Source organism: Halichoerus grypus, chromosome 2 (genome assembly GCF_964656455.1).
Source record: "Halichoerus grypus chromosome 2, mHalGry1.hap1.1, whole genome shotgun sequence".
In the NCBI taxonomy this organism is placed as follows: Eukaryota; Metazoa; Chordata; class Mammalia; order Carnivora; family Phocidae; genus Halichoerus; species Halichoerus grypus.
The window spans coordinates 167,074,308-167,102,277 of record NC_135713.1 but is presented as its reverse complement, the minus strand read 5'-3'; the positions used below and the strand labels follow the sequence as shown (position 1 = coordinate 167,102,277).

General features: G+C 55.6%; 1 protein-coding gene across 5 annotated transcripts in view; it reads right to left on the bottom strand.

Moving 5' to 3' along the window:
• Positions 1-27,970, bottom strand: part of SEZ6 (seizure related 6 homolog) — a 43,278-nt gene that overhangs the window by 7,200 nt on the left and 8,108 nt on the right. For all 5 annotated transcript variants that reach the window (XM_036122114.2, XM_036122115.2, XM_036122116.2 and 2 more), the window contains exons 2-5: positions 14,637-15,284; positions 14,062-14,195; positions 5,317-5,512; positions 1,076-1,261 (exon numbers count right to left, since the gene is read on the bottom strand). In XM_036122114.2, the coding sequence (XP_035978007.1) occupies positions 1,076-1,261; positions 5,317-5,512; positions 14,062-14,195; positions 14,637-15,284 (1,164 nt within the window). The remainder of the gene's footprint in view (positions 1-1,075; positions 1,262-5,316; positions 5,513-14,061; positions 14,196-14,636; positions 15,285-27,970) is intronic.

The following is a 27,970-nucleotide window of genomic DNA, read 5'->3' as shown; positions in this document are numbered from 1 at the left end:
GCTAACATTCTTGTCGTCCTTCCATGCTCTCTCCCTGGGAAGCTTTCTTTGCCTCCTTCCTCATTTTGGAGCAGCTCTCCCTCCCTTGGATCCTGACCATGCCCTGAATTCACCCCATCACAGCACGGTCTGCACAGAACTTGCTGCATGCTGGTTTCCCCACTTGCCAGAGAGCTCCGAGAGGTCAGAGACCACATCTGGCTTATTCACCTCTGCTTGTGCCTAGCACCCAGGAAGAGTTTATAAAATGACATAAGGTTCAAGAGCCCGAGCTATTAAAAAAAAAAAAAAAGAAAGAAAGAAAGAAAAGATGTCCAGGCTGCCTTTCGCACTGCAGATTAAATACTTCATCTTCTTTCTGCCAAGAAGCCCCTCCCCCTGGTAGCAATCTCAGACTTCCTGATCGTCCAGGCCCAGAACCTGGGAGGAAGTCTCCTTCCACTTGTCCCCCTTCACTCGTCAGTGTCTCTGGGACCTCTTCCCTCGTCTCTATTCCCAAAGTCACTGTCAAGTTCAGAGTCTCTTGCCCGCCTGGCCTCCTGGCCTCCAGACACCACCTGGCTGGCTCCCCTGAGGAATAGTTTTGAGCTCCTCCCCAGCTGTTTTCTGAGTCCCTAAACACAGCCTCACCTTCTTGCCTCTGTGTTAACTGCCTGCACTCTTCCCTCCATTAAAATGTCAAACCTTCAATGTCAGTTCCCCCAGGAAGTCTCCTAAAGACCCAACTAAGAATGGTTGCTTCCTCCCTGCCTAAGTCACTTTATGTCTCTTCATTGGTGCTTTTTACTTCCTGCTCTGGAAATTGGTGATCCATGTGCTTCCTTCTTCCCCCATTTCCCGGAATTGTGGGCTCTTTGAGGGCACGGTCCCTGTTTAATTCAGCTCTATATACCGTGGTGCCTCGATACAGGAAAAGCTCAATATGTGGGGTTGGATCAATGCTACAGAGGTATGTGACCATTTTCTGGTTTCCTTATGGAGAGCGAATGAAGGTTCCAGACAGCAACCGAGAGCAAGGATAAGCCCCCCACCCCTTACTCCTCTGTTTAGCACTGAGTCCCCTGGAACCACTTACCAATACAGACAGGCTCCTGGAAATCCCAGAAGGGCTGGGTGGCATTGAGACAGGTGAGAAGCCTGGCACCCTTCAGCTGGTAGCCAGTGACACAGCGGAAGCGGGCGCTGCCTCCTGGGTGGAGGCTGGTGACAGTCACAGCTCCATAAGCAGGACGCCGGGGAAAGTGGCAGCTCAGGAGGTAGGCTACAGAGAGAGAATGTGTGTGTGTGTGTGTGTGTGTGTGTGTGTGTGTGTGTGTGTGTGTTGGGGGCTGAGTCATAGCCAGGGCATAGCCAGGGCTGAGTCATAACCAGGGGGCTGAGTCCTGCCACAGCCTGCCTGGAGGTGTCACTCAGGACTGGAGGAAGCATCGGGAATTCCAGGAAAGACTCTGATGCCCTCCCCAGAAGAGGCCAGCAATATTTCCAGCAGCCTGGGCTGGTGAGTGGAGCAAGCGCAGAGCTGGAAGTTAGGAGGCTTGGGTTCTGATCCAAGCTTTCTGACGCTTTTGGCAAGTTTTTCAGCCTTTCTGTGTCCCAGTTTCTCATTTGTTAAATGAGGTTCAAAATGCCAGGCTACCTATGGGGTTATTAAGAGAATAAAGGGGATAGTATTTTATTCAGCTTGGTATCTCTGGAATCCAGCTGAGAGCACATCTTTAAGGAAGGTTTATTGAATGACTTAGAGATGTGAAAGCACTTGAAACAATGACAAGTCTATCCTGATGTAAAGTATTGATACTATTTTTCCTATAGGGGATGGCTATGAATTACAGCCAGAATGACTGAAGTCAGACAGTAGAAGCTTTCCCAGTATTCACTGGCAAGGACTGTGGACTCCTTTTAAAAACAGGATGGGGCGAGGGTGGGGAGGTAGGACACGCCTTCTTTGGAAGTTGAGGGAAGGAGAAGTTGCCTTGGGAAGCTTCATAACTTTTGGAATTGTCATAACAAGTATGACCGAATGGTGGCAGCAAATCCCACAAAACAACCTGGAAAGGCCCACCCCGGAGCCAAGCCCAGGCGATAGCTAAAAATGGGGGTCAGGGATTGGGTCCCAGAGGGGGAAAGAAGGCCGGAGGGGTCAAGGAGAGAGGCAGAGTGAAGGCTTGGGCTACAGAGTCTGAAAACCCGTGAGGGTCATAAGAGGGATGGGGATTGTCTCGACTGAGGATCTTGGGGTGGAGGGGCCCACCCTTACTGATGGCACCAGGTGGGTGGGAAGAGAGGTCTAAGCAGGTCCAGAGGTCCTCGGCTAGCCTCTGTGGGATTCGTGTGAATAGAAAAAGAGGCCGCCTCTGGGAAGAACAGGATCCAGAAATGAGTTTCATGATTTTCACCCGTCCTGGCTATCATCACTGGGTTTGTGAAAGGGGAGAGGATGATTCTTACTCTTCCCTCTCTCATGGCCAATGAGTGGTTACTTGTGGTTGGCAGGCACAACAGGGCAGCGCTTAGGGGATGGGTTCTGGGGTCTGACTGCCTGGGTTTGAAGAACACAAGCTCCCCTACTTGCTGTGCCACCTTGGGCAAGTTACCTAACTTCTCTGTGTCTCCGTTTCCTTGTTTACCCACTCATTTCGAGTACTGCATCCACTGTTGTTACATGAGAGGTTAACTGAGAGGACATATGCGTAATTCCTGGCACAGAACAAGTACCAAATGTCCCAGCCTGCTGTTATTGTTCGTAGTCTCGATTGATAAAAGCACCTCACATCTGCAGGCACCTTCCAACTTCTAAAATGCCTTCACACTCTTACTTGAGGCCTACAACATGCTTGGGAGGAAGGAAGGCAAGGTATGGGTTATTAACTCATTTCCCAATAATGAAAACTGAGGTTCAGAGAGACTGGGGGACTTGCCCTGATCACACGGCCAGTAAGTGGTAGAGAGGGCGCTTGAAGATCCTGGCTCTAGAGCCCATTGCTTTCCATCTCCTCTCTCCCATCTGCTTCCCCTGGTGAAGTAGAAACCAGGGTTCAGGAGTCAGAGGAACCCATGAGTTCTAGACAAGGCTGCCCTGGGTGGTTGGTGAGGGTGGCCCCTCACAGTGACCTGGGGAGAGACCCCCGGCCAGAACAGGATAGGGAAAAGAGTGTGGGGGGCACCCCAACCAGAGTGCAGGGAGGGGGGTGACACCCAGACAGGTCTAGGTCATGAGCCAGATGTCCTTATATCTTTTCTGTGGTTCTTATCACAACTCTGGGAAGGAAGGTCCCCCATTTCACAGATTAGGAAACTGGGCTGGGATGAGGTGAGAGCAGGAGGTTGGGGGCAGATGAGGAAGCCCCCAGACTCCATAGTGGCCACTTCCCAGGAGGAGCGTCCTCCTGTTGCCATGACTACCGTTCCCAGGGAGCCTGTATGACTGCAATCTGTTGAGCTATTTTCTCCCCAGCGTCTGTTTCTGGGGCCAAGTCCAGTGCCAGGAATGCTCAGGAGGGAGGAGGGGCATGCCTGGCAGGGCCCTCTGCCTCCTCACACTGCCTGAGGCTGTGGGAGGGGAGTTGGAGCCCGGTTCTGCAGATGAGGCCCTTGTGGGGGCCCATCCTTGTGATCTCCAACATTATCTTGGATAGCTCCGGCAGTGATGTGGGTACTAGTCCCCTCGCCCCCTCTTCTGGCACCCTTTTTCTCCAGCCCGGGGAGACACGCGTGTGAGCACATGCTCCTCCTGTTCCCATCTCTGGGATCAGGGCTAATTACAGCCTATAATTAGGGGAATTACACTCATTAAGGAAAGAGCTGATCATTGACAAAAACTGGGCCGAGGAGGGAGGGCTTCTGGGAGCTGAGCAGAAGGCAGGGCTGGGCCAGCTCTCCCAGCCCCTCCTTGGGGTCTGCACCCCTCGCTGGGCCTCCAGCTCACTGCCTTTCAGCCACCTTTGTCTGGCCCAACAGAGAGAAGGTCCAGGGTTTTGTGCAAAGGAATTTGCAGCAAGAGAGAAGGTTACCGTGCCGTGAAATTATGCCCGCTGCTAGGGAGGCTTGATGAGCCATTAGGGAGGCTGGCCGGGCCGCCTAGATGCTCACCCTTGTCTCAGCTGGCCCCCTGCCTCTGCCGAGCCCCTGGCCAGCCCCTGCCCACCGCCAGGCTCCCTGCTGCCACGACAGACTGCGCTCCCAGTTTGGGTGGAGAGGCTAGGGATGGGCAAGTGCTTCTTAGGTGGGTTCCAAACATCCCCATCTCCAGTGCCTGTCCTCCTCCCCGGGCTGTGGACCAAGCAGGGCTGCAGGATCGGTCCCCGACAATGCAGGGCAATGCCATAATTGTTCACACTGATTATTTCCCCATTAGCACTCCCCAGTCTGAACTGGTTGCCCTGTCAAGAAGACTTTGCCTGGGGGAAGGGGGCCAGGAGAGATGCTGATGGAAGAGGGGCAGAGGCAAACCCCCTTTCCTCCCTTTCCCATCCTGCCATCTCTTTAATACTTGTTTCTGGTTCCTTCACGGAACACGCTAAGTTCACGGAACGTGCTAAGTATTAAGCACTTCACATGAACCCTTTTGTTTAATCTTCCTCATGACTTTATGGAGTAGGCATATTGGTCACGTGGTACAGCAAAGGAAAAGGAGGGTTAGAGAGGTCCAATGACCTGTCCAAGGTCAACAGCCAAAGGGAAGGAGATTAAGACACAGATCTGCCCATCTCCTGAGTCTGTGATTTTCCCATTGTATCTTGCCACTCCCCTATTTCCAGAGGTGTTCTGAGCTGACTGGGGCATGAGCCTGGTCTAGGGTGGGTGAGGCGGTTCAGGAAGGCCAGATTGGTTGCTAAGGACCTCCAGATGGTCACTATCAAGCCCCTTTCACCTTGACTCCCTTCCATTTTGAAGAGAGGGCTTCTATTGTTATTGCCTATTTCAGTGTCTGCCTCCCCTAGAGATTCTGAATTCCTTGAGGTCAAGGACTTGGAGGATTCATCCTGATATTGCCAGTGCCCAGCACAGCGTAGCAGAGAGCAGATACCCAGGAAGAGTTTACTGAATGAGTGAATGAGTAAGTGGCAATGGGCACCTCAGGGCTAGCAGGTTCTGTGTCAGGCCCCCTTCACAAACAGTTCTTTGTAGGGTGGTAGGTGGAGGAGGGAAGGTTCTGGAGGTGTCAGATGTGCAATAATCACCTTTAGTTGTACCGAGTGTCATTGGGCGCCTGTGCCTGCCCCCCTGACTCCCCACCCCCACACCTATAATAGCACCAGAGATCCCCAGGAGGGCACCCAGTCTGGGCTGGTTCTTCCCCCAGCTGCCCAGGCCTACCTTGGTAGTGGAAATGGAAGGTGCCAGGCCCAGCAGGTGGTGGGAGGCTCTGGAACCTCAGTGCCGCTTGGTGGGTGGGGCTACGGATGACTTGGCCCCTCAGTAAGAAAGACTGGTTGGCCAGGGGCAGCGGGTCAGGCCCCCCCAGGCCCTCCACAGTCACCGTCTCCCCCTCTCGGAGGCTGATGTTCTGGACCTGCCATGGGATAGACAGTGCAAAGCGGAGCAGTCAGGCTTCCTCCTGCTGACTGAGCCCTGCCGCCCACAGACTCCCTGGGGCTCCAGGCATGGCCCATCCTCAGGGCCGCTTGGCCACTGGAGCCTCCAGGCCCTGAGCTGGGCACTTGAGCACAGGAAGAGCTCATTTCACCTTCCCAATAACCCTGCGAGAGGGGATCTGAAGTTCATATCCAAGGTCACATAGAGATTATTAGCAGAACTGGAATTTGCAAGCATGTCTTTCTGTCTCCAAAGCTTTTCAATGACACCAGGACACCAGCTGCGTCCTGTCCCTTCACTTCTCTGGGCTCAGTTTTCTCATCTGTAAAGTGGGCATGGAGCAGGTGTGTTGAACTAGAGGGTGTCCAAGGGCCTGGCCAGCCATGTGAGGTCTTTTAAGCATCAGAGCCACGTGCCCAGCTTCCCCGGGACGCCCCCTATTGGATGCCTCACAGGCACCCCACCCCAGCCCACCTCATACTGAGCCACTCTCCCAGCCACCCTCCACCAGCAGCTTCTCTCTCCATCCACCTGCACACCCAAGTTCGAAACTGACATCTTGCCTCTTCCCTTACACCCCACGGCCAATCAGTCATTCAGCCCGGTCTCCTGGACCCAGATCTTTTTACTACTCTTCATCCCCCCTGCCACTTCCCAGCTCCTCGCTACTATTGCTCACCTGGAGTGCTGTAGCAGCCTCCTGGCTGGCCTCCCTACCTCCAGGGCTTCACCCACTCCTCCCTCCTCATAAATACTTTCTGAACTGCACCCAGCTAATAGCCCCGACCTGTGGCCGACCATCCGAACATAGTGAAATCCTTTGGTGGTGCTCCACTGAGCCCTCAAAGCCCCCACTATCTGGTCCAAATGCCTTGCTCTGGCTCTCAAGGCCCTGCCCACCTTGGCCTCTGCAGACTGCTCAGCCAGCCTCACTTGCCCATACTGCAGTCAGAGGCTACACTTTACCTCCAGGCCTCTGGGCATTTACATATGCAGGAAAAGCCCTCTCCTCCTGCCCTCCTGGTGAAGCTAGTCATTCTTTCAGATCCCAGGACCACCACCCTTAGCCTCCCAAGCCAGGCCAGTCAGTTCTTCTGCCTTAAGCCCTCCCCACCTGTCCTCTCTGCTCTTCTCCATTAAAGCCCAGGGGGGCATTTGGGGTCACAACGCCCTCTTCATTGGCCAACCGCAATAAAGATGTGTGGAGAGAGTGAATGCATGGACCCCTGGAAGTACATTCTTCACCAGATTCCTGTGAGCTGAGGAGCACAGAGGATGGATGCTGAGCCCAGGCGGGTTGGAGGAGACAGCCGCGCTCTGGGCCCCTGAGACCCTGCGTGCTGACAACAGATGTGCCCCAGGGACTTCTCTGCCCGAGAGAAAAGACCCAGTGCGTCTTTGGGGCCCAAGAGAAGGCTCAAGGCAGGGTGCTAGGGCAGCAGTGTTGGCCCTCCGTGAGGAGACTCCCTTATAGGGCACATTCGGGTGGCGGCTGCCTGACCATCTGCTGGGGACATTCCTCAGGGAATTCCTGCCGCAGGCAGAGGCTGGATGAGGTCCCTTCAAACTTGGAGATTCTACGATTCTAGAGTTGGGCAAACAAGACTCACACACGTGGAATCTGTAATTATCGAGAGATGCCAGGCAGCATATAATTCTGCCTTAAGTGGCACTGAATGCGTGCAGCAGGAATCCTGGGGCGGGGCAGGAGCGGCTCAGGGAGAGTCCGAGAGGGCCTTAGGGGAGCTGGACCGGGAGCAGGAGGAGGAGGGAGGGAGGACGTCCCCGCAGGGAAGTGACTAAGGAGGCAAAAGCAGAGAAGCAGAGATGAACTTAGCGTTTTTCCTAGTTGCCGTAAGTATCCTTTGACCTGTAGCTTCCAGCCTGTGACCCCACTGCTCTGTCATCTGCAGGGACAACACAGCAATCACAATCAGCATTCCTGGAGCACCTACAGCTGTCGAGCCCTGTTCTGTTTCCAGGCATTACTTTCTCCCCGCCACACTTCCGTAAGGTGTGCGGTAAAATCCCCAGGAGTAAACCGAGGCTCAGAGAGGCTAAGGAACTGGCAAAAGGTCACCAAGGTGTTAAGTAGCAGAATCTTGCCTTGCTGGAGGCAAAGGCAACTCCTTCCCTCCCGGCCTGCTGCAGCTGTCACCTGCAGACAGACATCCTGACGGCTGGATGTTTATTCCCAGACCCCAGGCCCACCAGCTTTAGCAGTGGGGGTTCGGTCAGACCGGGCTTTTTCCAAGAGGCTGAGATTTATGTTCCCACCAGCTATCCTTCCAACCCTCCCCCCCCGCCCAAGAGGCCTGTAAGGCTGGGAAAAGTGGGAGCTGAGGCTTATGGCTCCCTCCAGCTAGCCTGGCCCCCAGCACAGCCTGGTGGTGAGGGCTGCCACGAGCGTGGGATGCAGTGGGCCTGGGTGGCCCGGGGCTCACAGCCAGGAGGCACCCTGTTCTCAGCTAGAGGCTGTCTGTGCAGCTCTAGTCCCCTGGGTTTCAAGCACCCACTTGCCGGCCTGCCGCAGTGGCTGCAATGTAATTTGTCACTTGTTTGAGGGCCAGGCCTGACAGGGGCCAGATAGGGCTGAGTGTTGGACAAGGAGGGTGATGAAGTCTTGATGCAATTTGCAGGCATCCGAAGAGCTTGGGAGACTGAAATGTCAGCTCTGCTCACAAGGGCTGTCTTCCCACACCCCTAGCCTGTGACAAGGGGTGGGGGAGCTGGGGGCCAGGTAGGGGGAAGCTAGAGCAGAGGGAGGTGAGGGCAATTCCCACAGGACCCTGGGCTGTCTAGCACTGCCCGGCTTCCAGCTGACCATGAGGTCAATTCAAGGAAGGAAATATAACCACTTTGAGGGGGCCAACTCCTTCCTGAATGGGAGGTGGGGAGGAGTTAGGTTGCCCTCTGCCAGCCCCCCAGACCATCAGACTCGACTGGCCTGTCTGTCCCCATCAAAGCCGCCAGTCAGGTCTCCAGAACAGGCCCTAATGGTGTGACTCATAGGTGGGATGGTGCCATAATCCCCCGAGTAAAATCCTGCACAGGCAGGGGAGCTCAAGAATGACTCCAGTGTGGGGGCGCCTGGGTGGCTCAGTCATTAAGCGTCTGCCTTCAGCTCAGGTCATGATCCCAGGGTCCTGGGATCGAGCCCTGCATCGGGCTCCCTGCTCCGCGGGAAGCCTGCTTCTCCCTCTCCCACTCCCCCTGCTTGTGTTCCCTCTCTCACTGTGTCTTTCTCTGTCAAATAAATAAATAAAATCTTTAAAAAAAAAAAAAAAGAATGACTCCAGTGTGTGAGCCTCACCCCCAGAAGATAGCGACTGGGCCTGTGTCAGAGGACACACATGGGTGTTGGTGACCAGGAGAGCGCAGGGGAGCAGGGCCTGTGAGCAGCTCCCTCAAACACATGGCATGGCACACGTGGGCCCTCATTCCCACGTTCTCCCCCACATACGTGCACCTCCTCACACGTGCTCCCTCATTCACATGCTCTACAAAATCCACGTGCTCCCCCACACCCACGTGCTCCCCAACTCCCCACGTGCTCCCTCACACCCATGTGCTCCCCCACCTCCACGTGCTCCCCCTCACCCATGTGCTCCCCCACTCCCCACAGCAGTAGAATCACAACTTTTCCCATGAGACTATGGTTTTCAAAGCTCTTTCACACCCGTTATCCTTTCAGATCTCACAGAACCTCAGTAGGGGAGGCAAAGCAGATTGTATTTACTTCCGCTCTATAGATAAGGGAACCTTGCCATCAGAAAAGTTGAGAGTTCCTCTCTGTGTCACGTAGTGCATCCAAAGCAAAGCCAGGATTCTGGACCAGGACCCCCAATTCCTGGCCTAGTGCTTTATCTTCATGCATAGCATCCCAGGCCCTGCCCCCAGACTGGAGGAATTCCAGGTGGGCATCTTACAGGAGCAGGCAGGGCTGAGCTGAGGAAAGGGATTGGGGTAGAGCCCCCAACAGTCCCCAAATGCACTGCCTCTTCGGATTCGCCACACCTGGGCCAATCTCCTGGGCCAGGGGAAGAAGAGGGCTCTTGAGTCCTGGAATCAACTTCCAGCTCCATCATTGACTAGTTGAAAGGTCCTTGGGGAAGTCACATGACCTTCTGAACCCCAGTTTTCGTGTGTGGAATGGGATGGTCATACCCACTGGTTAGGGTTGTAAGGATTAAGTTAGATCCCAGCTGTAAGGGGCTCAGCTCAGCTGAGCAGTCCTCTTCCCCTTTCTTGGGGAGACCTGGGCTCTACCTTGGTAAGACTAATGCTTTTGCCATGGTGATAGCTGGCTGTCGACCCACCTTAGCCTCAGCTCTCTCAGGGCTCTGCCTAGGAGGCACTGTCGCTGGGAGCCACCCTGTCTGTGGGCCGGGTTCTGCAGCTGCTAGGAGCAGAAAGCAGGGTCAAGAGCTTGAGGGGCCACGGCCCAGTCTGGCCTACGAGGGAGCTTCCTGAACCCAGGAGAGGAGACACGCTCAGAAGGACTGGCTAGGAGCGCCCTTCTGCATCATCTGGTTCATCTCCTTTGACAGAGAAGGAAACAGTTCCAGAGAAAGCCAGGGACTTTGCCAGTCACCAAGAGACGGGCTGCAGAGGCAGGGCTGGAAGCCCAGTCCCACAGGACAGCCTCTGTGCCTGTCCACAAGCCCTTATGGGAAAGAGTCTACTTTACGGATAGGGAGAGGGGTCTAAACGCGTGGGGCCAGACCTGCCTGCACCTCTGTAATTCCTCTCAGACGAGCCTTTCAGGAGCCAGAAAAGAGGAGGTTGCCCAGAAATCTCACCCCGTTGACCCACCACCCTATTGGTGTCCCCATCAGGCCTGGTCCTGGTGTTCTGGCTATCAACCTGGCAGCCGGCCTCTGGCGTGGGAGAGCTGTGTTCCAACGGGGACACCTGGGGCACTAGGGTAGGGACTATGGGCAGCTGTGCCCAAACTCCAGATGGTACAGGGAGCAACCAAGCCACGATGGAGACTGGCAGTGGGAAGGCTCTTGGGATGCCAAGTGCAATGAAAGGCACATGCCAGGCCCATTTGAAAGGCCTGGAGCCCTCAGGGGAGACCGGCTGCCTGAAGCAGGGATGGGACCCACATGGGCCAGGGGGCTTGTGCCCACCCATCCTGAAGGGGCTTTTCTAGACCTCTCAAGAGAGCCTAGCCCAGTGCCTGACCCCAGCTGAGACAGGCAAACCTCCTCTGATGACAGAGGACCTGAGCGGGCTTCCTCCCCGTGGGCAGCTCGGACCCTTGGCCTCAGCGCACAAATCACTGCAACAGCCTGGGGGAGGAGAGGGCAGGGGAAGAAGCAGGTTATGAGGGGCTGGAGTCCAAGACATGGAGAGCTGGGGAGTTAGGGGTTCTGGAACCCCTGAACCTGTTCCTCATGAAAAGGGGCCCCAGACCTTAGCCAGAGCTATGGTCACATCACATGGCAGAGGCTCAGCATGGTGTCAGGGAGGTGATTTGTGGGTTCTTTACATGCTCCTCTCCTCCCATGGTTTCTCCCACCACCCCCCACCCTGGATTCCATCCCTTCCACCTACCCTGGACCGTCCCTGTGAGTTCGCAGAGGGGAGGCAGGGGCTCACCCACAATGGAGGGAAGCCACAAGCCTTTCCCCAAGTCTGAAAGAGCCAGGGCGGGCACCTTCTCAGCCTTTCCAGCCACCTCACCCATTCCATCCCCCACTGCCCAGGGCAGACAAGCGCTGCTTTCAGGCCCAGCCTCTGGCAGGAGTGCAATCCGGAAGCCCCTAGGCTCACCTCCTGCTCCTGGGCAATAAAAGTCACCTGTCCCATCCTGCCCTGGTAACCGTCAATGGCCAGTCCGCCCTAGGCACCGCTTCCCGGTCCAGGTGTGTCGGTTGACCTCTCCTTTGTCAGGCCCCAGAGCAGGTATCACGGCCTCTGGAAGGCCCCCTCTGACCCTCCAGGCTGGTGAAGTGCGCCCCATTCCGGCATTCCCACTCCATCCCAACGGCGCTGAGTGTTCTCTGGTCAGTGCTAAGGACTTCCGTCTCCCCCAGGAACCGTGTCCAGCTCCTGGCACAGAGCCTGCCACGTGGTAATTGCTCCATTTATATTTGCAGAGCAAATTCATTCATCAAAAAGCGCTAGTTAACGGTTAACTGAGTGACCTTGGGCAGTTCCCTTTCTTTGCTGGTCTCAGTTTTCCCAACTCTCCGTGGGTAGTGGTCTGCGGCATCAGTGATTCAGGTCCCCAAGTGACCTGGGTGGTGTGGCCAGGAGGCCCAGTAGGGGCCGGGGTTGCAGATCTGGCCCCAGAAGGAGATGAACCGTAACCCTTGCTTCCAGCCCTGGCTGATGCTGTCCCCCCCCGCCCGCCCCCCGGCCCTTCCTGCCGTGACCTCAGACTCTAATTCAGGCCATCAGGGCCAACGGGAGCCCCCAAGGACACGGTGGTGGGGTAGAGGGGTGTGCTAGCTTCTGCCTGCCACATTTCCAGACAGCAGTCCAGGGCTGTGGCAGGTCTTCATCTCAAGGTTGCCTGGTAACAGCTTTTGCATTCTGATGAAAAAAAAAATGTGGCAGCACCAGACAACAGACACAGGGCTTGTAAGAGGGGGGTGGGCATCCAGGGTGGGCTGGTGCCCGGGGCCAGGGCTGGAGCAGGCAGAGCCAGCATCTTGCCCCACTGCGGCGAGTACCAGGACTGGGCCCAGCCTGGCCCGGTGGGCTTCGGTGGGCTTTGGTGGGAATGGTGGGGGGCCCCCAGCCTGGCATCTGTCCTTCCCACCCCCTTCCCCACACCTGCAGCTGGCGCCTTCCACCCGGTGAGCCACAGCCGGTGCCACCTCTCATTAGGTGATGATTTTACATTAATTACCTTAATTAAGCAGCACTGAGTGCTAATGGCTCGGGGTGGGGGGGTGGCTGCTCCTAATTACCCTCCCCGCCAGCCCAGAGCAAGGGTCCAAGGCTTGGCAGAACGGGAGCAAACAGTCACAGAAGGAAGGGGACGGACCCCCCCGTGGTGGGAGAGGGTCCCCCCTCCTCTGGGCCTGGCTCAGAGACCTGGCCTTGACATCCCCGGGACAGGTGTAGCTGGCTCCAGGCCCAGAACCAGGGGCTTTGGGATGGGTGGGGAACAGGCTGAGAGCTGGGAGCAGCCAACACTGCCCTGTTTTCCGGACTCCTCCTCTGCCCCCTTCCCTCTGCTCACCAGTCACCTGCCTGATGGCCTCAGCTAGGCCGAATGTCTGCCCCTACCTCCATTCTGTCTCCAGACTCAGGCTACCGTCACCTCCTTCCTTCTTTCCTCCATCCATTTGTGCATTCATTCAGCCAGTCCACGGAGACCCCATTCTGGGCCCTGTGCTCCAGGGTACCCCTCAAGGAGCTCACAGTCTAGCTGGGGATGTGGCCGGCTATTAACAAACTCGTAGGATGGGGCATCAGGAAAGAAGTCACAGAGAAAGCGACACCAAGAGTCCTGGGAAGGGATAGTGGGATGACTCTTCTGGGCAGAGGGACCAGCACATACAGTTGGGGCTTGTGGGGAAAGTGGGCTCGGCCCATCCAGTTAGCTGCAAGCTGCTCAATGCAAAGTGGGGGGTGGGGGGGTGGGGGGCAGATTATGAGGGAGGGAGTGGCTAGACACAGGCCAGAGGGACTGGCCTTGGTTCAGAGGCCTCTGGGGAGGTATGGAGGGGAGGACTGATTTCATATGGGAAAGATGACTGCAGTGGAGGGGCGCCTGGCTGGCTCAGTCTGTACAACGTGCGGCCCAGGGCAGACAAGCCAAGTTGGCCTCACCATGCACAGCACGGTGGTGGCCCTGCGCCATGTTTCTGAAGGGTTAAGGTGTCCATCTCTGAGGTCAGGAGTGGTGTGGCAAGTGTGTTTGGGGGAGCAAAAGGGAAGAATTGGCTTTGAGGTACGTGGAAGGGGAAGAGGCTGTGGGACATCCATGAGGATCTGTGGGCTCAGGGTTGAGGATTAAGAGAGAGTCTTAATCCCAAGGGAGGGATGAGATGGCCCAGGGAGGCAGGGGGCAGGAGGCTGGGGCTGGGGGTCTGACTCGCCCACCAGATGGCTCTCTCTGGTGGTGCACCGTGTCTGTCTTCCTCAACTCTGCAGCACAGGAGCCAGCAGGGCCTGGCCCAGAGGAGCTGCTCAGGGAGTATTTGCTGAAGGAATGAGTGAGTGAATAATTCAGTCAATGAGGCCCCTGACTCTTTCAGGCCCAACCACGAAGTCCTGCATTCTTGCTCCCCAGCCACGTAAATTCAGACACTCACCCACTCCCCTGCTCATCCAAGAGTAGGGCCCTCCTCAAGCTCTCCTGAGCTCCTGATCAAGCCCCTGGGAACAGTAGCTCTTCACTCCCTGGTGCGTAGGGCAGAAGCTGGCCAAGTTTTAGGCCCAGCCCTGGCTCTAGGCCAACTGATGCCCCTGAGCATCCCCACCTCTCCCAGTAGCCAGCATCTTTCTGGAAAAATAACACACTAGCTCTGGCTTTGTCCCTGTGGGAACCAGGTCTCTTACCTTGATTTCTACACCATAGCCAGGGTAGACGGTAATGTAGTAGAAACAGTCCAGGCCGGCATCTGTAGGTGAGCTGGGGGCCGTGGGGGAGTCCAGAGAGCCCTCCGGGCCTGAGAAATTCCAGCTACAAGGGCCTGGGAGGCAGGAGGAAATACAAGGCTAAGCCCAGCTCTGGTGATGTTGGTTCAACTAAGGCTGACCAGTGTGTGTGTGTGTGGTGAAGCCCAGCTCTTGGGGTGTCTATTTCCCTGTTGAAAGAAGGGGACCACCTTTTCCTGAGCACCTACTAGGTGCATTCTTATCTCATTTGTCACAATGGCTCAATGAGGTGGGTCTTACCACCATTTTACAGATGAGGCTTGGAGAGGTTCAGCAAAATTCCTAGGGTCTGTTGTCATTGCTTCCAATTGGGATTTGAACCCAGGCCATCCAGCTCCCACCCACCTGCCTCCTGCAGGCTGGCCCTTGGTGCCAAAGGGCAAGGCAGGCTGGCATAGTGACAGGGCAGAGGACTATAGGGCCCCGCGGGTCCCCCATCCCCCATTTCCAGATCTGCAAGCCAGCAGGGAGCTGACCTGGTGGCTGGACGGTGGTGATGGTGGTAGTGATGATGGTGGTGGTGGTCTCCTCATCGTCCCCTGATGCTGTAGAGGTCATGATGGCTCCCTCCGTCCTGAGCCCCAGGGTCTGGGACCTGACCTCTGGAGCCCATGGCCTGCCCATATCTCCAGGACCCTCTTGGGTCGGAGTCCATGCTCTGCTAGGGGGTGTGGTACTGGGCCTTTCCCCGGGGCCTGGGCTGGGCACAGGAGGTAGGGGGGCTGTGAAGCGAAGCACAGGGGGCTCTGACTCCAGGCTCCAAGGTCTTTCTCTGGCCTGGGGCTGAGTGGGTGCTGCAGCCATGGCTGGAGTGGGGCTGGTGAAGACAGGACGGCTGTCCTGGTTGGCCAGGCGGGGAAGGGGACTCGGGGTGAACGGTGTTGGTGGGTCAGGCTGGAAGGGCAGTGCTGGCCTCATCCCCTCCTCGCCGCCCTCCAGCCCTTCTTGTAAGAATTCCTCGAGTAGTGGGTGGTGGTTGAGCAGCTTCAGGGTAGGGGCTGTGGTGACGAAGTGGACGCCCCGTTCTGGCTGCTCTGGTGTGGGGGCCACTGTCAGCTCCCCATCCGTCTCCTCGATGCCTGGGGCCTGCCCTTCCCTCGTGGGTGGGGCCTCTGAGGAGAGTCCTGAAATAATAACGAATGATCAGAGGTTCTCTCACTGCCCCACAGTGAACAGCATCACACCCCGTCCAGATTGTAAGGAGAAGATCCACCTCTCTGTTGACAGAGAGGCTTGGGGAGCGTGCTCACTGTTGAGAATCAGGAGCTGTAGAATTCGAGAGCTGGAAATGAGATGATATCACCTATTTCCAGGATGTCACATGAGATATCCTCTCTCCTCCAACAACAGGGGTGGACACTACTAATTTACCTTTCCACGATTTCCTGCTCTTCTCACATTCGACCTCAGAATCCTTCGCAACACAACACTCCAGGCAGCCATGTTTGATACCTCAGACCGAAATAAGAGATAAATATTTGCCATTCCCAATCAGGGCCTTATTTGATAGATGAGGAAACAGGCCAAAGAAAGGAAGTGGCTTTAATCAGTGAGTTGAAGACCTGAGGTAAAACCCTTAGCAAGAAGGCCATCCCCCAGTGACTTTTCTGCCTGAGATTATAGGTCATTCTGCTGGTCATTAGTCTCAGGAAATGCTTCATGTATTAGGGGTTTTGTTTTATTTTTTCATTTTTTTTCTTAATTTTATTTATTTATTTGAGAGAGAGTGGGAGCACAAGTGGGGTTAGGGGCTGAGGGAGAGTCCTGATGTGGGACTCAATCCCGGGACTCTGGGATCATGACCTGAGCCAAAGGCAGATGCTTAACTGCCTGAGCCACCCAGGCACCCTGGGGTTTTATTTTAGATTCCCTCATGGGTACATGACATCTCTGTTAGGGTTCCATTATGTCCTATTTCTCTCACTTCTCAGAAAATCATTTCTTTTATCTTTTTTTTTTTTAATCCTTTTAGAACAGTGATATGAATAGAGGGGGAAGAGCCAAGCTCTAGAGTAAAGCATATGTGGCTTCAAATCCCAAATCCATTCCACTTCCGGGCTGTGTGACCTCAAGCAAATAACCTAAACTCTCTGAAACTTAGTCTACTCATCTGTAAAATGGAGTTTCTTTTTTAGGATTAATTGAGGATAACTGATACTACGTTTTTTCCTTATTTGAGACATCTCTCTGAATTCCCATTATCTTTCTTTCTTTTTTTGCCCCCATTATCTTTCTTGTGGTACTAGCCAGGGTCCATCTAGGGCAGGTCTAAAGCAGGGATAGAACAGTTAGCCCCAATCCATGGCAGACACTGTTAACCAATGTTGGGTATTTCTTGCTGAGCCACATGGGACTTCAGAATCCTTCTCAACACAGTTATCCAGGCAGCCACTACTAGTCAATTACATAGGCTATGGAAGATGAAACTTGGTTGCTCCTGCTGGTTTGAGGTACAGATTGCTCTGCTATTGATTATTTTGACTTTTTCAACCACATAGCTGGACAGATGATGCATATTCTGCTTGTGGCCCACTAGGCTCTCTAGATCCTTAACTGCCAGGAAAAGGTCAATGGATGCTGGCTCCAGATTCAGCTCATGTAGAATGTTGCCAGCTCTGAGAAGCCTGGGAGGATATTCTGATTCTAACAGCTCTCAAAATGGCTGCATGAGCACTTGACGGGAAACACAGCCAGGGCGTTAATAGTTTGCAAGAAGAAGGTTGGTTCCTCTGAATGTCTGATGGTGGGGCTGTCATTCCACAGGCTCACACCCACCCCATGGATTGGCAGGCATGAGGAAGTGGCAGATGGCCTACATTCTGTTCAGGAGCCCATAGCAGCTCTGATGTGTCAGACAAATGGGAGGAGGGAGGAGATGGGGTGGGAGAGGTGAGTGCAGGTCAGAGAGCTGGCTCTCCATTGCTCTGGGTCAGAGGGGTCCTGGTGCCCCAAAGCCCCGAGAAAACAGGACCAACCCTTATCTCCTGAGATGCCCACCAAAGCAGCCCATCTGTGCCTTGGCATTCTGTGTCAGTCATCAACAACACAATGCCCAAACTAGATGCCCAGCCAGGCCCATACCCCCCAGAGCAGATGGTCTGCCAGTGCCCTGTGTCTTTCATTTGAGTCAGCAACGAGGGTCCGGGCAGTGCCTATGACATGCCAGGACAGGGCTCCTCTCTTTGCCCACCTCCCAGATGTCATACGGTCTTTCCAGGTGAACAGAGACTGATTTTAACATAGCACAAGGAAGAAGAGCCTTCCTCATCACATAGACTAAAGACCAAGTGTCCCTTTCCAGGATTGCCCCATAAGAGATGTGGCCTGTGGCTCCCGGGGGAGGTACCTGTGGGATTCTTCTCTGGGGGAGGGAGGGCAAAGAGATCCTCTGTCTCAGGAAGGGACCGCAGCGGGCACAGCTCCTCCCGCTGGTTGCCAGGTGGGTGCTGGGCAATGGAGCGGAGCTAATGGGCACCTCCCGTCACTGTCGATTGCACTGATTGTGTTATCTGGGGGGACTGAGCACTCGGTTAAATGGGATCGAGATAGCATATCAAATGAGCAAATTGATTCCGCAATCAGCTGCCACTTGGTCCCGGAGGGTGCTACCCACTGTCAGAGAGGGTAAGATAATTTTGGGGAGACAAGCCATTTCTGGGGAGAGGGCATCTCCAGATATCCTGGGTGACTCTGATGGAAGCCTGAGGCCCTCTGACCTGCCCTCCCTGCCACCAGGCTCCTCAGGTTCTCCGCCAGGGCTGAGTTCAAAGGTGCAGAGACTGACAGAGAGGGAGCATGTGATGCCGGGCATAGTGAAAGGGGGTGTCAGGGACCACATGCTCAGTCAGGCTGTTCTCAGATCTTGCATTATTTCATTGATATGGCAACTCCGCGAGATGGGAATTACAAAGAACCTGAAGCCTGGAGAGGTGGGGTGAGGACTCGCCGGGTCACACAGTGGTGGAGCTGGGGTTTGAGCCTCTGCCGATCTGGCTTCAAAGCCTTAGTCTTCCCAGGATACTGGGCTGCCTCACAGGAGAAGGAGAGCGGAGCTGTCCAGCGGAGAACCCCCTAGCCAGCTGAGGAGACTAAGGCTCAGAGAGAGAATGGACTTGTCCAAGGTCTCACACAATTTGGAAGTAGAGCTGGGGCCAGAATTTCTAGCATCTGGAAGCTGAGTCGAGCCTGACCTGGTCTGGACTCTCAGGAAGCCTCTGGCTGGGACCCAGAGAGCACCCACCCCGTGCCCAAAGCACATCTGAGTCTGGACCCCAAAGCAGAAACAAAAACCACTGGTTTCTCTGGGCAGGGGCACTGTGTCCCACATCCCTGCGTTCAGATGTCAGCGCTGCCATTTGAAACTCACTTGAGCCCAGGAAAGTTGCCTCTCAGAGCTTTTGTGTCCTCAGCTGTAAAATGGGCACTTTGGAGGGGTTTTAGGAGACGTTTGCTGCTTGCTCTAAATTGTAGTTTCGAGGGAAGCACTGAGGGAGAGACCACAGGGTGGGGGCCTGGCAGCACCCACCCACCCCTGTCAGGGCAACACTGAGGCAGGCCTGGGGTGGGAAGAGGACCGCCCTGGAGGCCTCTGCTGTCTGAGGGATCGTGTTCCCCGGTGGGTAGCAGTGTGTGTGACCCCGAGCATGTCAGCATCCTCATCTGTTAAGGGAGGATATTACTGCCCCCGTCCCGCAAAAGGCAACTACCTCTAAGGCCTGCGTGTAGGAGGTGGACAGGTCCCCCACGATCCCCACCTGTCCGCTCCGCCTGCTGCCAGAAGGCAGGAATGCACTCCCGGGGCTGGCCTCTCTCCTCTCCTCCAGGAGGGACGCAGGCCCCGGGGCTTCTTCCTTTAAGAGGGCTGGGACCGGGAAACACCCCTCTCCTCCCCGCCACCGCCATCCCCACCGCGGAGGAGCCCCGGAGCTCCCCGGCAGCCCCCGGCCCGGCGTGGCCCTGCCGCCGCCTGGGCCCTCCCCCCGCATTAGCTCTTAAGCTATGCAAATAGACATCGGAGGGAGCCCTGTTTAAAGTATTTAGACGAAATGAAAAAAGGCTTTCATCGGCACTAATGAGCCATTCAGGATGCCTCCCCGGTGGATTCTCTCCCGCTCCCGCCTCCCGGCCCACGCCGCCCCCCTCCCCCCCACCGTGGCCCCTCTTGGGATTGGAGGCCCCTCCCCCGCCAGGCCCACACTGGGCCTCCCAGGGAAGGCCACCTGCCCTGCCCCCTCCTCCCCAGGGCCCAGCTTCGCGGGGGAGAGATGGGAGTCCGGAGCTCCACCCCCGACAGCCCCGGATTGGATGGGGTGGGGGTGGGGAGTTGTCTAGCCTCTGCTTAGGGGAAGCTAGAACGACTGTGGACTTTTCTTCATAGCATCCAACTAGGTAGGTGTTATCAGCCTTGTATTATAGATGGGGAAACTGAGGCTCGCTGAGGCCCAGGAGGCTGCCGAGGGTTTATAGTGCTGGCGGGCTGTGGAGCTGGAATTGGTCTGTGGAGGCAGTGATGAAGGAATGGGGTCACAATGCAGTGGCCCTGCCTGGGGGACCTGCTGCACCACCGGGAACAGACTCCAGATGCCACCTCAGGGCCAGCAGGGCCGCGCCACTTGGTGCTATTGTTTCTGCAAATCTTTCTGCACCAGCCAGCCAGAAAACCTCAGGTTCCCATCCCAAATCGATGCCTCACTGGCTCTGTGACCTGGGAAGGGGCTGGCCCACTTGGGCCTCTGTTTCTCCATCTGTGGAATGGGGACATCTGGGTTTGGTGAGGGCCATTTAGAGACAGGCCTCTGCTCACATCTGCGGGCCCACCCCATCCTCTGCAAGGGCAGAAGGGGCCCCTGTCCCTCTGATAGTTCCTGCAGAGGGCCAAAGTTGCTGGCCTCCTAAGGAGGAAGCCACAGCCGGCACGGGGAAGGGGTGCCCAGAGTTCTGAGATGAGGTCAGCCTTGATCCCTACTTTGTGGTAGCACCAGCTCTCAGCTGGGGTTGTGGGGGGGGCATGACAGCAGGTGGGTATAGGGGGGCGCTTGGGGATACTGTGGGAAGAGAGCCCACCCTTCTGGGTTCTGGAGGTTAAGCTGGCCCAGTGTAAGAATGAGAATTTAATGGGATACATTTATTATCCCATAAAAGTTAATGAGTTTATTCTGGAGGTTCCCTGGCCCCTTTCAAGTTTTAATAGGGGATTAGTGAGGGCCTGGCCCCTGCAGACCCTCATTATCCCAGAGCCCATGGGAGGGAAGAGAGGTCCTGGGAGTGAGAGCGCCTGGGCCCCTCAGAGCCGGAACCTGGTCTCCGTAGTGACAGTACCACTGGGCCCAGGCCTGCCCCCTGAAATAAGAGGCCCCAGCTAGAGGCTAGCAGGGCCGCATAGGTCCAGTTCTAGAGCCTTCTGATTCCATATGCTACTGTAGTAATTACAGCCAGTATCCCTGCATCGGAGGTAGGTTTGCTGCTATCTGACTACTTGTATTAACAGGAAAGGCAATATAAGCCCCATATGACAAATGGGGAAACTGAGGCCCAGAGCTGGAGCGTGGCTGCTCCAAGGTCACTCAGAAGCTATGGCAGAGCCTGAATGGACACGTTCTGCCTCCTGTGGTCTGGAGCCAGGCAGCTGGGCCAGGTAACAGCTGCCATTACTCAGTGCTTACTGTGTAGCCGCCACGCACCCAGTACCTTCACATGCCACTCTTATCCTCCCCTTCCTCTAAGGAGGTTTGCCTTAGAGGAAGGGTTTATCCCCAGAGATAAAGACACCCGGGTCCAGAATGGTTAAGTAACATATCCAGGGGTTCACGGCTAATGAGTGGCAAGCCTGGGACTGGAACCCCGAGCTGGACAGCTCCATAGCTCAGCTCTGTCCACTGCTCTCACTGGGGCCTCCCGACTGTCTCTCCTGCAACCTGGCTCCACTATCCTAGGGCACTTGTCCTGAGAGCCCTGCAGCTTGGGGTGATGGGGAAGGAAGTCCCGGTGGTGTCCGATGGGGGCAGTGGTTGGAACAGGGGCAGAGATACACTCAAAGGGACCTTTCCTGCTAGAACAGGTGCCTTCCTCCTTCTGCCCCATTTGCTCACCCTTCCTTTGTCTCTTCAAACCCTCCCCATCCTACTAGGCCCAGCTCCTATCCCCCTTCTGGGGAGCCATTACTGCTGGCCCAATGGATGACAATCGCTCCCACCTCTGACCTCCTGGGGGCACTCCCCGGTGGGCCCCCAGCACATGTACAGCTTGTGTCTGTGGCAAGGGTCCAGCACGCGGCCTCTCTCTTCCCACATTTCTGCCCACAAATACTGACCCCTGGTGCTTGGCACAGTGAAGGGTGGGCTCAAGGATTCTGCCTGTCTGCACACTTGGAAGGCTCCCTTCTCCCCAAAGTGCCTGGCCCTTGTCCAGCAAGGGTGGGCAGGGGAGGGCAGAGGCGGGCAGGGGTGGGTCCTACAGGGAAAAGATGGGCAGCCAGCCCTTGGCAGTTCCCCAGCACAGCCCCAATTGGCAATTGATGAAGAGCGTCTGCCGGCACAAGCTAGTGGGTCGCCCAGTCCCAGATTACCCTCTTTTTCTCTGTCACTGACCACCTTCCCCACCACACCGTTTTACTACCCTTTCTTGGTCAACCCCTGGCAGTCCAGTCAAATCTGGAGTGCAGATATGAATGGGGGCACCTCCTCTTGGTCAGGCTCCAGGCAAGGAAATCACTGATCCTTAGAATCTGAGCCCTCCCTCATTTACACAGAGGAAACTGAGTCCAGAGGGCTTTCCCAGGTCACACAGCAAACTTGGGGCAGGGCTGGGACTCAGGATGTTGGGGCTCAGAGAGCATCTTGACCAACTGCTCTGAAGAATAAACTCTCTGAATCTTCTGGGGCTGTGTACCATCTGTAGGCGTACCTCTGGGGACAGAGAGTTCACTACTTCCTAAGCTGCCAGGGGGTAGCTTTGTCTCCCACCGTCCTGGGTTGGGGTGGTGGATAACCCTGGGCTTTGGCATCTCAGGGTTGGGGTCTTCTTGCTAGATGGAGAGAGCAGGTGTGGGGGTAAGTAGAGGCCACCAGCCAGGAGTCAGCCCACCTGGTCCTGGTCCAGCCCCTAACAGGCTGGGTTCCCCTGCACAAATCACTTCCCAAATCCAAGTCTCCATTTCCCCACCAGTAAAATGGGAAAAGTATCCGAGGGCCCCACTCCCAGGATCCAGCGAGCCACGAAGGACTAGTGAATAAAAATACGGAGCGCTACTGTTGACTGAGAATTTGTCACATGCCCGGCACCATTCGAAGTGCTTTACCAGAATTAACTTGTTCAATTCCCACAATAACTCTATGAGATGCGAACTTCCATTATTCCATTTTATAGATGGAGAAACTGAGACCCAGGATGACCCACTCCTCCCAAGATGACGAATTTGAATGTATCAGATTCCAACCCAGGGGTGGGCCAGCCCTGGAGCTGTGCTAACAGAACTTTTTGTAGTGAGGGGAACATTTTATATCTGCGTGTCCAGTGTGGTAACCAGTAGCCACACATGGCTATTGAGACCTTGAAATGTGGTTTGGGAGACTGAGAAACGGAATTTTAAATTGTATTTCATGTTAATGAACTTACACTGAAATGGCCACATGTGGTTAGTGCTACCCTAAGGGAAGTGTAGCTCGTACCTGACCTCACCTCCAGTAGTATTCACCGCCTCGCAGAAGGGAAGAGCCTAGAGCCGGGGTCCTGGAGAAGAGTTAAGATGGCGTGGCAGTATCTGCTCCCCTCCTTTGAGCCTGGAAAACTGGAGACGGGGGTTGGGCAGGGAGAAATGACAAGGAGCCCTGGGACTTCTTCAGATTTTCCATAAAGGCCTTTTGAGAGCTGGGCGTATCACCACTCACCCCTCAGGGAAGGATGAGTGCTGCCCACCGATGGCTGATATTGGCTTCCCAACCTTGGCTGAGCACTGGTGTTCTGAGGGGTAGGGTGTTTGTTGGGCCACTTTGGGAGTTCAAGCAGAGCCAGTTTAGGAGGACTTTGTGGGTGGCGGACAGCCAGGAATGCTTGGCCTCCGGGGATTTGGCCCAGGATGGGACCAGGGTATGTGAATGTCCCATGACAATGTCCGCTGTGCTTTGTTGACTTGCTGCACCCTCACTGCCCAGTCAGGAGCACAGGGGGCAGGGAGCCTGGCCTGCCCTCCCCAGGGCTCCTTGGGCAGCCCCAGAGCAGCTGCCTGACCTTGAGGCCATGGCAGGGCACCCAGAGTTATTGAACACCCTCTATGGACAGGCGTGGACCTCCTAGAGAGCTGTCTTCCACCCAGAGCAGCAGCCTTGGAATCAATATTTTCCACTTTACATATGAAGGAATGAGAAGCAAAGTAAATCATCCTAGTTCATAGTGGAAGAAAGTGGCAAATAAGGGGTTTGAACTGGGTCTGCCTGTGCCCCAGCCTGGGCTCGAAATTTCTACCACACTGAGTTGCTGTTTGTGTACGCATGTATGAGGATGAGGATCTGTGGGTGTACATGAGCGCGTGCATGCGGGTCCAAACACATGCATGGGCTAGAGTCATTACTATTTGTCCTTGTCCATGGATGGCTTACCCTGGAACATGGCTTCCTACAGTCCTCAAACCCAAAAAGGCACTAGCTCCTAGAAGGGATGCACTTTTCCCCAAGGTGGGTGCTGTGCTCCCTCCTTTTTACTCTGCCCCCTTCTTGGACCCCAACCTGACTCTTTCCAGGTGGCCTGGACAGCTCCTCAGGCTCTGGGTACATGGGCTGGGGGTGTGGGGGTGTGGGGGGGATAGGGCTCTGGACTGCGGTGGGGCCAGCTCTCTTCTCTTCTCCCCACTGCACCCTCCGTCCCTTGAGGCTCTGACCAGGGTCCCAGGGTAGAGGAAGCTCCCAGCTAACTGCCATGTTCTCTGCTTTCCAATTTAAAATCTAATATGGTCTCAGCACTGCAGAGCTGGGGGCTGGAGAGGTGATTAATGAGGCCTCTGCTACAACGTCACCTGCTGCATGCTCCCCCTTCTCCTGCAGCCTTGTGCTCCCCTCTCCTGCCTGCTGGCCCCGGGGACCCGGGGGCCCTAGCCCTGCCTGCCCTCAGTTCCTGGGCCTGGGCAAGTGGCACCGAACTGGGGTCCCCAGGGGAAAGGATGGCGGGTGGCCTTGGAGTGGGGGCAGTAGAATTGACCCTCACCCCTGGGGCAGACTGGAAGAGTAGGAGGAGCAGCGGGGGTCCCTTTGGCATCACCTCCCTCACCAGCCTGTGAGCTCATCAATCTGCCATACTCCACTCTGATTATGCCAAGTAGTGTGGCCAGGGCAAGCGGAGGGACTTGGCCCTGAGTTGGGTGCTCAGATCAGCCCTCCCCCAGCACTAATGCTCCAATCACCACCTTGTCAGCAGCAGGGATGTATTTCTCTGAATGAAAAACCTTGGGATGTTAGCTGGGACGAGAAAGGCTGTGAAGGCAGGGACTGCATTCTCCCTGGAGCCCGTACCAGGGCCAGCTCAGCCCAGCCCAGTGGTGAAGTCGGGGAACAGGAGTTGATCTAGGGAGGAGCAACCATCCGCTCCATCCTCTGCCCCTGCCTCACTCCAGGTACCTCCCATGGACAGTTCCTTCCAGCCACCAAGCCCAGCAAGACAGGGCCATAGGGTGTCAGGGCCCCAGAGCAGGTACCTTCCTGAGTCCCAGACCAGCATCTCTGGGCTGCTGCCCCTTCCCTGAAGTTCAAAAGCCAACACCACTGAGGTTGCTCCCAGGGCCCATGTTTGCCGCGGAGCTGAATTAACAGCACGGTAGCCCTAAGATTCTGGGGCCTTGAAGTCAGATGAGGAGGCTTGTTCTGTGCACAAAGGCCAATGTTGTGTCCTGGACCTTGTGATTTTTGCCCTGTGGTTGCTTTTGTCAGCTGCATCTGAGAGGAGATGGACTGGGAGAGTTGGCTAGGGATGGAGAGGCGCTGAACCCAGACCCCTGGGCTGCCCTGGTCCTTAATGCTGATGTATGCTCTGGCCACTCTCTCCCCAGGAAATCACTAGAGTATCTGTTCTTAGCCGTGAAGCTGGGGAGCCTGGTGAGGGCTTGTCAGAACCCTGACTCCAGCATGAAGGTGGCTCTCTCCACTGACAGGCTCTGTGACCTTGAGCTTGTCTTGCCTTCTCTGGATCTGTCTGGTTTTTTATACAGTACTTGGACATTTTAGAGTCTTTGGGTGGGTTGGGTGGAGAGTCACAGCCCCGCCTTTATAGGTGGTGCCCAAGCTCAGGAGCTGATGGAGCCTCTTGGGCGGTAGTAAAGGTGGGGGCGGGGGGCTGGCAACGTGGGGCGCTGTGCTCTTTTGACTTGCCTTCTGTATGGCACTGGATCCCAGTCTCCTCACCTCTCTCTGTTGGTCACTTGAAGGCTAGGCTGTGTGTATGTGTGTACCTGTGTGCGAGTGTGTATGTGCATGTGTTATGTATGTATATTTGCATGTATGTACATTGGGGGGGGCAAGCTGGGAAGTGGGGGGTGGAAGTGTGAGAAAAGAACCCGAGGAGGATTGAATATTTTTGAGCACCTATGGTGTGCTAGGCTTTGCTGGTCTATTCACCTGCACTGCCTGATTAATCTGCCCCATCCCACAGTTAGAGAACTAGCCTGCTTCTCCTTCTCCCTCTGCCTGCCGCTCTGCCTACTTGTGCTCTCTCTCTGTTAAATAAATAAATAAATAAAAATCTTAAAAAAAAATAAAGAAGACAGCTAGAGGAGCAAAGGCCCTCAGAAAGCAAGGGCATCCAGAACCCAGAGGGCAGGCACCCACTCTGAGGAAGCTGGGGCTGCCTCCCTGCTCGGTCCTCTAGTTCATGCCTTTTGGACCGCTGTATCCAAGCCCTTTCTAGCCGGTGCCAAGTTTCCAGAGCAGCTGGGGCAGTGGTGGGGTGGGACCCAGGAGCCCTAAGAGTCTGGGGCTAAAACCTCTTTGAGAAGTGCCAGGGCAGTACCAGAGGTAAGGGCGGGGGGGAGGTCACCTCATCCAGGTGTGATCCCTACACTGAACTTTCTGACACTGAGTCCCTTTCTGACTCTCCAGCTTCTACAGGGGAAGACCTAGGAGCTCCGGCCTACTTCCGAACAACTTAGGGAAGAGTCACTAGAGACCTGGGCTCTGCTCTTAGGAACTTGGGGAGAAGGGAGGGAGAGAACAGCCTGGGACCTTCTCCCAGCCCTAGGCAAGTGGGATGGAGCCTAATCTGCCCCAGGGTATGGGCCCTGCACCTATGGACAAGCCCAGGCTCCCCTTGCCTCCACAGCCTTGTAGGACTTGGGGGGAGAGGGCATTACCCACCCAGCATTCCAGACTGTGAGGCTCCCCAGGTTCTGCCTGTCCTCCCCACTTCCCCAGCAAGCCTGAGTGGGGGAGGGGAGGGGTACAGAGCTGCTAAAAATAGCAGCAGCAGCTCCAGCTACAAGTCTCCTTGAGGGGTCAGTGGAGCCCAAAGTTGGGGAGGAAAAGAATGGAGGGGGCTCCAGGGAGGGGGAGACACCAGCCTTAGCTGGGGCCTGCTGTGCCAACACCCAGGGCCATAGTCCCAGGGTACAGGGATAGAAGCACCCAGATATGCAGGGGCATACGGACATGGACACCCAGGGAAAGATGGACAAGCCAGGTAGAGATGCACACAGACAGCACTCTTTGCACATCTGGGGCTTTTTCTTCCCAGGACCCTCAGGAATACCAGATAGACCCAGCTGCTCAGCCCCCAACCCTTCAGCCTTCTCTCCTGTCCCAACCTTGCTTTGACCTCCAAGGAGGTTGGATGTGTGGTCGCTTTGAGTTGAGAGGGCTATGTCTTCCTTCCCTGTCCCCTCCAGTCTCATCTGCTTGAGGCCCAGGGTCGGGAAGGGCCAGTGGGCAGCATCAGGGATACGGGTGCAACAGAGAGCAGACTCAGGGTCCACGCAGGTGGCTAGAGTCTCAGGAGCACCACCTCAACCTAAGCAGCAGGTTTCTTTCTGGCCTGGCTGGTAAGCCAAGAGGGGGATGGGATGGCAGTGGCTGGACCCAGCAGGGCAGGACTAGAGCTCTACCAGGGGATGAGCAAGAAGTGAATGGGAAATGAGGGAAGGGGAGCAAGGGGAGGCTGGATAAATAAATATACTAATGACCTCTCTCAGGCATGCCTCGTTTCATCCCACCTTCACCCCTTTGCCTGGAAATGCCAGAGGCTTTTCTGTCCTCAAAAGAAGGCGACTTTCTTTCCCCCATTTTCTCTAACCAGCCAGAAAATAGGGCCTCATGATAGGAGGGGGCCTGCCAGCTGCTGGACCAGATGTTTCAAATCACTAACACATCCCCTTGCCAGATGTAAATGATGTCTAAGATAGTGTCCATCAGAGCAGCAAGCAAAGGTCAAAGGCTCTTAGAAGCACCCTGAATCCAGCCTTCATCCCTCTGTAGTGCTAGTCTCACCTTTCTGGTCAGACCTGGACGAGCTGGTGCTCACTCCCCATCCCTGCCTCAATAGTCCAACACTGGGCTCCTCCACTGACAATCGAAAATCAGCCCCTCCTGGTGCTGGACAGCTCTGGCTACTGGAGGACCACCATCCCAAGTGGGGCTTTTGGTTTCCTTCCATCACCACCCCCTCTGATTTCCTTTGATCTTGATGCTGTTCAATGAAAGAGGTGGGACAGGCACCATGAACCCCTAAGAAAACTGAGGCACAGGAAAGTGACACGAATGCACAAGCTCACTCAGCCAGCAAGAGCCAGTACTGGGTTTAAATCCTGGGGGTCCCGGTATGCTGACGAGCATTCTTCTGT